The sequence below is a fragment of the Chelonoidis abingdonii genome, chromosome 5, assembly GCF_003597395.2.
Source record: "Chelonoidis abingdonii isolate Lonesome George chromosome 5, CheloAbing_2.0, whole genome shotgun sequence".
NCBI lineage: Eukaryota > Metazoa > Chordata > Testudines > Testudinidae > Chelonoidis > Chelonoidis abingdonii.
The window spans coordinates 14,749,938-14,759,570 of NC_133773.1; the positions used below are offsets into that span (position 1 = coordinate 14,749,938).

The window sequence follows — 9,633 nt, forward strand, 5'->3', positions numbered from 1 at the left end:
TCCAAGACAAAGCTCTAATTAAAAGGTATGTTTGCTCCCTGCCGCCACCCCCACCACCTGACACCCTTCTGGTACAAGAGGGCTCAAGGACAGGGATTGTACACAGACAACATTCTGAACGACCTATCGGATCTCCTGCAAAACTCGCAGATAACCAGTGAGCGGCGCCACTGATCCAAAGCTCATGGAAATCAATGGAAATGCTCCCATTGGGCATTTGAATGGCTCTGTGGTGTTTTCCCATTTGCCACTGTAATAATTCCGCTGCCTTCTTTGCTCTTTTGGCTACTGACTCTCTGCCCCCAGTTTCCCAGGCACATGAATTCTAGCTGGGTTGCCACAACTGCACCTTGCAAAAGACAAGGGACCTCAGTTCTGTTCTCCCATATGCCGGTGTAAATCTGGAGTGAATTGACTGAAGCCAGTGGAGCTATCCAGAAGCAAGTGAGCCGAGGCTCAGGACAAACATTTCGACACAGGGAGGTTCTGCCCCCCAGCCCAGTTTAATAGGATGAGCCTGAATTCAGCTGATGATGTCCTGCCTCACAGCTAGTGGTTTCACATTGACCAAAAGTGGAGGCGCATCTGTAGCATACAGTAGAAACATGTTCTTTCCTACTGAGGACCAGCTGGGTCTGCGGTCAGAGGTGTTAGTGCCAGGGGGTGCTGCTTGGTGTTTGCTTGGCTGTTGCGGGGCAGGGGGGGATCGGAGTAGCAAAGGATTCCTGATCACATGTGGTGCGACCAGTGTGGTTCTCTTATGTGTTTGGAATGACTGGGCTGGATCCTCAGCTACGGCCAAGGAGCACAAAGATGCTCTTTTCACTCCCACGATCCTGGGGCTGCTCTGTGCCTTTTGGCTCTCTAGCATGGATTGCAACAGCCTGAAGGCTGCTCTAAACTACATCAACTGCGAAAGACAACAAGGAGCCATTAGGGCAAGGGTTCCCAAACTGTGGACCACAGTCTAAAGGTGGACCATGGCACAGTCCCTGGTGGTCGGCCATGAGTGGCGTTTGGGAGGGGCGTGTTGCTCCCACCAAACTGTATATGTTGGTGCAGTGCCGCTGGAGATGGCCTGCGTCTCTAGGGCTGGAAGAGCCCAGCATCTCCGGCGGGTGGCAGAGGTCAAAGCAGAGCTGCCAGATGGAGGGCAAGAAGAAGGCGCGAGCCCCAAGAGGCAACGGCTCATAGGGTGGCTTGAAGAGACTGGAAGGTTCCCAGCTCTTTTTGCTCTGAGTGGCCGCACCCCATGATCCGTGGCTGTCAGGCTCCCTGGAATATTGGTCCCATGGGTCCCCCAGGTACCGGGACTTGGCAGTGCCACTCGGTTTCTACCTGGTCAATGCCATGATGGGGACCATCAAGGTAACGGCCAGGCCTCTTCCCGGCAATGGCAGCCCTCAAGCCCTTTGTTCTTTCCCAGGAGGGAGTGTCTTTGAGGCACGCAGGGTGTTGGGTATTTGACTGAGGCAGGGCTGCAGGTGACGAGCTCAAGGCACTTAGCATGCTGCTGAGGCAGGGGGTGTTGGCGGGGACTGGCTGTGGCACCTGCCTGGCCCCTTCGCTTTCTCGCTGGCCCTGGTCCCTGCTGAAGCGAGGGGCAGCTCACGCTCTGTGGTGTCCCTCTCCCTGACGGACGCATGTTAATAGAGGGCTGAAGTGCCCATTGCAGCTGCACCAGCGAGCCTCCAGGAAAAAAATTTGGGAACCCTGCACTAGGGCGTAGGGATCACCAAATCATGCCCGTTTTCCATGGCCGCACCTCTTTGCACTGACTGCAACAGAGACTGGTGCAGGAGCAATTATGGTGGCTCAGAGAATCCCCCTGAGGATCTGCCTGCACAGGGAAGGCTGAATTCATCAAGACTAGAGCCACTTTGCAAGGGGAGAGCGTTGAAAAGTGACCAAAGCACAACTCAGGATCAGAGCCATTCTTAGGATGTGTTTGTATTCCAGTAGCTCTGAGGCCGCAGTCACAGCTGGGCCCCATTGGACTAGGCTCTGCACAAACACAAAGGAAGATATAGTCCCTACCCCGATGAGCTTACAGTGTAATGCTAATGAATCAGGAACTGAGCCTATAATTTCTCTTCCCCCTTCCAAAAACCATTTTGCTCTGCATTGGTACCTAACAACCTGTCATCTTCCCCTTGGGGATTCCCAGCTATAAAATGAAATGACTTAGCTGTGCCTCATCACCATGAACCTGGGCAGCAGAAATCTATGGTCAGAAGTATTTATTCACATTTCACTAACCCTTGGCACTGGCACAGAAATGTTAATGGATTCCAGTGCAATCAGAAAACTAACGGCTGGTGACAGCTCTAGACTCCAACAGATGTGTGAATAATGCAGCCATCTAGTGGTAACCGGCTAAACAGTATTGTATTATTTAGATACAGGGAAGCTTGCACTGAAAACCACCTCTAATGGGCAGCTCCTTGCTTTAAAAGACCACTTCCAAGCATCCCCAGGGTTTCCACTACAATTTGTTTGACTGTAGTTAAAGATCCACTTTATTTGAAGCACAGAGTCTGCCTATGTGAAATTACCAGCACTTCTGATAGAAAGAGGGTTTTTCCTTGAAACATTTCAATACCCCAGGAACTTACTCTTTGGAATAAGACCTCATATTGTACCCTGTAGCCTGTGTGTGCAATGCATATTCAACTATTCATAATAATGTATTGTTACGCCCCAGGAAGCTGAAAGCAAAAGCAGCACACGTGGTGTTCCAACGGCTCCTAATGCACACTGCTGTGGCTTACTGCTAAGTGAAAGCAGAGCTACAGCATTACCAGCCTCATACCAGGGAATACATGTGCTTATTGCTTTCCTCCAAATCCTAATCAGAATCAGGCAATCCAGGACATGCACAGCACAGCTGCACTTCAGGATGGTTTTCCCATTGGCTGTGGAACAGCTGCAGGGGGGTTCACAAAATGAGCTTTAACTCTCCTTAGCTGGTAAAGCTACGTGCTGGTTTGTTTCTCTTTGCCAAGAGCCAGGTCAGCCCAGGCGATGGGTTCTGCCAAGGGAGAGATGCCAAGGCTCTGGCTGAAGCTGAAATTGAAAGTGGCACTTGCACCTGATGCTGAGGTTTCTAAGTCCTTGGGAGCCCCTGGCTCTTAGCACTTCATAGTGCAATCTAAGAGGGACAAAAATAGGAGGGAAAAACATGACAAGTTTTTTTCCTCTTTTCCCTCGAGGCTTTTTGATCCAGCGTGCACTATGCAGCTAACAACTTCCAGCCCTGGCATTTGTTACACCGTAACAACTCAGGCCAGAGTCTTGGATAATTAGTCAAGCTTGCTCCCTTTTTAAATCAATTTTTAAAATAATATTTATTTGACCAAAGGATAGTGCAAAACATAACATGTAAACAAGAATCCTGAAGGTGTGGGAGTATGATAAAGGTCCTTAAGTGCCTAACGCCCATTGATTTCAATATATAAAATCTTATAAAGCACTCTTCATCCAGAGATCTCAAAACGCTTTACAAAGGAAGGGAAGTTCAGGATTCCTTTTAAGGTATATCAAGTGGTGCATCAAGATGTGGCACCAAAAATCTTGCCCAATCATTACAAAAGCAGATTACGATTTAGGCTACTAGGCAGGTACAGCGATACCTAATATCGTTCGACCAACAGCTCAAAACTGCTCACATTGAGTTTCACTGTCTCCTCCATTTCCTCTTCTGTCTCCAGCTCATCCCGCTGTGACCACTGTCAGCGTTTGTTGAATTTTCATTCTAATGGGACCAGGGCCATGTTTTCATATGGTCACACCGACAGCACAGCATACACCATAAAGAACAGTAATAATTTTTCCCTCCTACCAGGCTGAGCTCATCACGAGTTTGTCCCACAAACTGGAGATCTTGAAGGAAGCTAAGGAGAGCCTGCTAGCAGACATCAAGCTGAATAATGCCCTGGGAGAGGAGGTGGAGGTGTTGATCAGCGAGTTATGCAAGCCCAACGAGTTTGACAAATACAAGATGTTCATAGGCGACCTGGATAAAGTGGTGAACCTCTTGCTTTCCCTCTCAGGGCGTCTGGCCCGGGTAGAGAACGTTCTGAGTAGCCTAGGTGAAGATGTGAATCCTGAAGAGCGGGTATGTCTCTTTTTGTAAACTTTAGAGCGTTGGTGATTTTTGAGAGTGCTGAACAAACGGGTGATTAGAAGAACACGCACATATAGGATGGAACTTTCAAACAGGCTTCAAGGAGTTAGGTGCTTGACTCCCAGTGAAAGGCAACGGGAACCAGGCCTCTAAGTCTCTTAGGAACCTTTGAAACTCCCAGCCATATGTAGGATTTTAGTCTCCAAAGTGAAGCCAACAGTTGAGCCTGTTCCATGGGTATAAACCTTTGTGAACATGACTCTGGCCCCATGACTCTTGGCTGATATTTTGTACAAATGACTCTCACCCCATGCGTCTTGGTAAATTTAAAAAAGCATTTGTTTTTGGCTGTGCAAGCTGAACTGCGGACGAAGCAGCACATAGCTGGACAAATGGTGATCTCCTGGCTCCAGCTAAGCATGTTTTAGGTCTCTTTGGCCAGGCCATGCATAGGGAGGAAAGCATGGTAGAAACCATGGCTTGATTGTGTTTTGTTAACAGTTTCTAACCCCATCTGCACCATGTTGACCATGCAGTATGAAGTATTGTTATAGCAGTGTTGGTCCTAGGATGTTAGAGAGACAAGGTGGGTGAGGTAATATCTTTTATTGGACCAACTTCTGTTGATGAGAGAGACAAGCTTTCAAGCTTGGTGAGTGAGACAAGAAGAGTTCTGTGTGGCTCAGAAGCATGTCTCTCTCACCAACAGAAGTTGGTCCAATAAAAGATATTACCATGTTGACCAAACAGTTTCAGAATATGACTGAATAGGATTCATGTTTGATCCACATTGAAATGTTATTCCCCTTCTCCGTATGTGTGACCACGTATGGGGGAAGCATAGTCCCCAGGCCATCACTGCCAGAGGAGGGAAAGGCTGTCTGTGGGGAGGGAAGGATGTCGTTGGATTAGCACTGTAATGTTAACTCCCTGTCTCTGATGTGGCAGAGCTCTCTGACTGAGAAAAGGAAGCTGCTGGCTGGCCAGCATGAGGATGCCCGGGAGCTGAAGGAGAACCTGGACCGGCGAGAACGTGTGGTCTTGGACATCTTGGGCAATTACCTCTCAGAGGAACAGCTCCAGGAGTACCAGCACTTTGTGAAGATGAAGTCCGCGCTTCTCATAGAGCAACGTGAGCTGGATGACAAGATTAAACTGGGTCAGGAACAGCTCAAGTGCCTGACGGAAAGCCTCCCTACAGACTTCATCCCCATGGACACAACAGCAGCAGCGGCCAGAGCCACAGCAGCCACAACCCCCCCAGAGGTCGGCAGTAGTTTACCTACACCATCGGCCTCTTCACTTTAACCTTTCCCAGACAAGCCTTGGGTACAGCTCTTCTGCTTGAGTTTATTTAATCGGAGTACTTTTCTGAGAGCTCTCAACAATTACAATGGAGCGATGGGTTTAAAAAGAGAATTCGAGGAAGGAAAAAAACAGTAATAAAGTCTTTGCATTCCTCTCCCTATGCCATCACCCTGAGAGCTCACTATGAAAACTTAATCTAACCTGGCTCACGCTAGAGGGAAGTGAACAATTTCCCTGGCTACAAGATATGAGGAGGAGGCACTTATTTTTGAATGAGCCAGCTTATCATGAACAAACATGTCATCTTTGGTAACATGGTGTGGTTGCGTCTGCTCCCCCCTGCCCCCATACCTCAATCAGAGTGAGGCATCATTGTTTAATAATGAAGGATCTGAAAGAATGAAGCCTTAAAAATAAAACCAACCCATGATACTCTTGAACATTATTGATATTTATATTTTTTAAAAACAAGACAGAAAGTGTAAGTTGTTGTACATATGCTAGTCAGTTACTTGAGTCTTGGTTCTGTACGTAGAAAATGCATTTAATTTTGTATTTTGTGAAAACTTAACAAAAAGAGGAATCTCCAAAGATAGTCGCACCCTAGAATGGAGCAGCTTTTCGGGGGCTTTTTACATAATAAAGGGCTACCAGAAAAAGCTTCAACCTGTTTCAACATTTGCTGAATGTACCAGTAAGTGTCCTTGCGAAGGAGACTTTGCCAAGCAAAGTATAATCTATCCTCTTCTGGATCTCGTGGCTTGATACATCCAGAGTTTAAAAAAGCACTTGTGTGAACCAAGCAACTCAGGAGTCAAAGTTAGGATGAAGCAAAAAGATTCCCTTCTGGTTCTGGATTCACAGATGATTTAAGACAATACAAAGGCAAGGTCTATGTTAAAAGCAGCCTGAAGGTTGTTAGTTTGATCTGGGAGAAGGTCTTTAAAGGGCATTACATATAGGGTGCTTTTTCTAAAGGGGGTGATGTACACACCAGCATATTTTTTTTAAAACAGTAATACCTCGTTTATCTGAACCCATCTTATCGGAAATCCTCTAATGGCTAACAGTGGGTTACATGCCCCAGCGTGAATAGCTTGCATTTTAGTCTTCTGCCTACCCCGAAAAGCTCGTTTGTCCTAGTTCGATAAATGGGGTTTCTACTGTAGGGTTAGTGAGTCATTTCTCACTCAGTCTAACCTGGGACAACCAAATTTGCCCAACTGAACATCACTTGGGCAACTTACCCAGAGCTCCAGGTCTGTAGGTACTTTGCATTAAGCAAAGCAGATTGAAAATGGTCTCTTTTTTAAGGCAGTGGGTGTTATCTCACTTATGGAGGATTGAATTCTGGGACCTCTAGTATTTCAAGGCATTGCACATGTATCCCCAACTGTTTCCACCACTACCACCCTCCCTTTTAAAGATTGAGGGCGTCAATGGACTGCATTGTAGAACTCTATGGGCTACATTTGACTCACAAGGCACATTTTGGTCAGTCTGCTTGAACCTTTTAGAGATTTTATGTTTCTGCTGCTGCTGCTGTTTAAGCTGCTCCTGTCTTGAGTGTGTGATTGTTCATCCCATCATACTGCAAGAGGGCCTCAGACACCAGTGCCCCCAAAGGCTCTGACATGCATGGTTTGTAAGACCTTCATGCAATTAATTTATGTGTTTCAACAGTAAATGGTGAAAATGAGAGCGTGCGCTGTCTCCACTGCTGCTTCTAAGGACCATTTTTCTGAAGCAAGTGCTCCCTGCAGGCTTCAAATGTATTGCTGCGTTGGGCAGCGTCGCAGAGCTAGAGCATGCAATGACCTTGCTGCCATATGAAATTTCAGCCCTCTCATACCCTGAAGGTGATCTGCCTGGTGTGTTACAGGATGTCTTTGGAGGAACAAAGCAATTGCATGTCACTACGGCATGTGGAATTTTTTTGAAAGGAAGAAACTAGGGATAGTCCAAACAGAGCAAAAAGGACCATTGTAGCTGCTTCTCGACTTGAACGTGGTTCTGTCCCACAGAACATTTCGTAAGGCCCATCAAGCCAGAGAGAACCTCCCTTTAAAGGTCCCCTAGCTCTAGATAGGTCTGTCACTTTACTCGGTGTCGATTTGCACCAGCTGTGGATCTGGCCCTCTGGCTCATACTCCCCTCAGTCCATATGCTCAGCTTCTGATGATGTCAGTTGTCAGTGTGTTTATGCACTGGGGTTAGTATGTAAGTCGTTTAGAGATTAACCTCCAATCACACAAGCAACTGTCATTGAGGAAAATGATCATTTGCATTTATACAGAGGAAAGTAAATTACTGTCCATATTGGAATTATAAGCATATATCAAGGAGAGAATGGATCCTTTTATCGTTACTAAACTCTAAGCAACTAGCACTGTCTGTACATTCATGCGGATGATGTATTTTGGGTACCCATTCCTGGCAATCTTCCTGAAGGAAGTTCCACCATCCCTTTGTCCTGTGTTTTATTGCTATTAGTTACAGTTCAGGTTTAAGGAAGGAATTTTGCATAACCTTATATAAACATTGTTCTGCTAACTCTGTAGGGTTTTCTGAGTCATCAGATTGGGTAAAGAACATTTTGACGTTAAAATTAAACATCGATCAGTCTCCATGAGTTTGCTTCTAAGTGCCTTTAGCGGGGAGAGGAAACCTATTTATTGCCTCATTTCTCACAATGCAATCCTGTTCCCTTAATTAGAAATAGCATGTGGAAGCTTCTACACTGTATAGAAAAGAATATATATGGAACAGCTGTGTGGGCCCAGTGCTGAGGCTCACTATAACTGTTTGCACATTGCAATGCATTGAAACAAGTCAGAACATTAGACCTTCAGCCATGAGTGAGCTACAGTGACGTGGCTGCACCAGTGCAAACCCCTAATGTAGACACACTGACCATGTTTCACACAGGAGTAGCTTACCCAGGATGCACGTCACTGTGTATGGTGGACTGCCCATCTAGACTTGGAGCTGAACAGATGCAGCTGCAGCAGCACACCTCGACCAGTGGCTTAAAACGAGAGACAGTTCAGAAATTTTCATCCAAAGCAGCTGAGTAACTCTAGGAGCGTATGCCCCACTGATTGTCAATGGCAGTTCAGCTCCTAAAGTCACTAGGTACTTTTGAAAATGTTACCGGAGATCTTTCATGGGGGAAATAATTCCCTGACCAGCTCTCTTTTGACTTGCTATATCTCTGAATAGAGTTTCTGTGGCTGTCAGCTCACTAGCAGAGGGTGGGGCTGTATTTACCAACTGTTTAGAATGCTCTTTCACAAGGGTCAGTATGCACATAGTCTTGAGCAATCTCTCTGTTTGCAAGACCTGTGAGTAACAAACATGTAAACATTTGGCAAAACAGTTGTGTCTGAAACAGCTTAGAGTGTGTTTTCTGGGAGCAACTGTAGCAGGACCTTCCAGGACGGGCTTGTGAAGGTCCCTGGCAAGTTCTCACATACTGACGTATTCATGATCTGTGTGTTGTGATGGACATGTTTTTGTTTTGTTTCTTGGGGTGATTTGTCACAAGCAAGAGATGGGAGGAGCCCAGGAGTGGTGCAATTTTGCTTTTCTTTCTTTCCTCTGGGCAAGTCTGCTGAAGCCAAAAGTTCAGGTGGTGACGAGCAGACAGATCTTCTCCCTGCTCAGAAGAGATTCACCATGTGCTGTTTCACAAGACTGGATTCCATTCAAAACTTAAGTCAACCACGTGAAAACATAATTGACAGCTTTGGGCTAGGACTAAATAAGGTATTTTCATGTACAGTTCTAAAGCAGCTTCCCTGCTTGGGATCCAGACACTCCCTCTGTTCTCCCTTTGCACAGCTGAATAATGGGGAAAAGGTACAGGTGCTCTTCCTTCTCCTGGGTGCCTTTGCACCACATTCCCGGCTCATATGAGTGGTTTTGGCCCTGGAGGGAGTGATCTTGCTGCCGACTCCTTCTGTAATCCAATATCTTCCATATTCTGTTTTGATCTTCCTCCCTGCAGAACGGATTTGGACTAAGTCATCCCAGCTGTCTGTACCAGAGGGGGGAGGGGACGCTGAGCCATTGGGAATGTTTTGTGCCTAGCCATTCTCGAGCCATGGAGACAGCAGCACCAGGGCTCTTGCAAGTCAGTGTCTGATGGCAGTGGATGTGAGTGCAGCCGCCAAAGTAGACAAACCATAACGCTTGGC

The 9,633-nt window shown here is 46.6% G+C and overlaps 1 protein-coding gene across 2 annotated transcripts in view; it reads left to right on the plus strand.

Annotated features, from left to right (window-relative positions):
* Window positions 1-6,100, plus strand: part of SHROOM3 (shroom family member 3) — a 152,316-nt gene extending 146,216 nt beyond the window's left edge. For both annotated transcript variants that reach the window (XM_075066082.1, XM_075066083.1), the window contains exons 10-11: window positions 3,845-4,117; window positions 5,075-6,100. In XM_075066082.1, coding sequence (XP_074922183.1) covers window positions 3,845-4,117; window positions 5,075-5,434 — 633 coding nt within the window. In that variant the 3' untranslated portion in view covers window positions 5,435-6,100. The remainder of the gene's footprint in view (window positions 1-3,844; window positions 4,118-5,074) is intronic.
* Window positions 6,101-9,633: the final 3,533 nt, after the last annotated feature.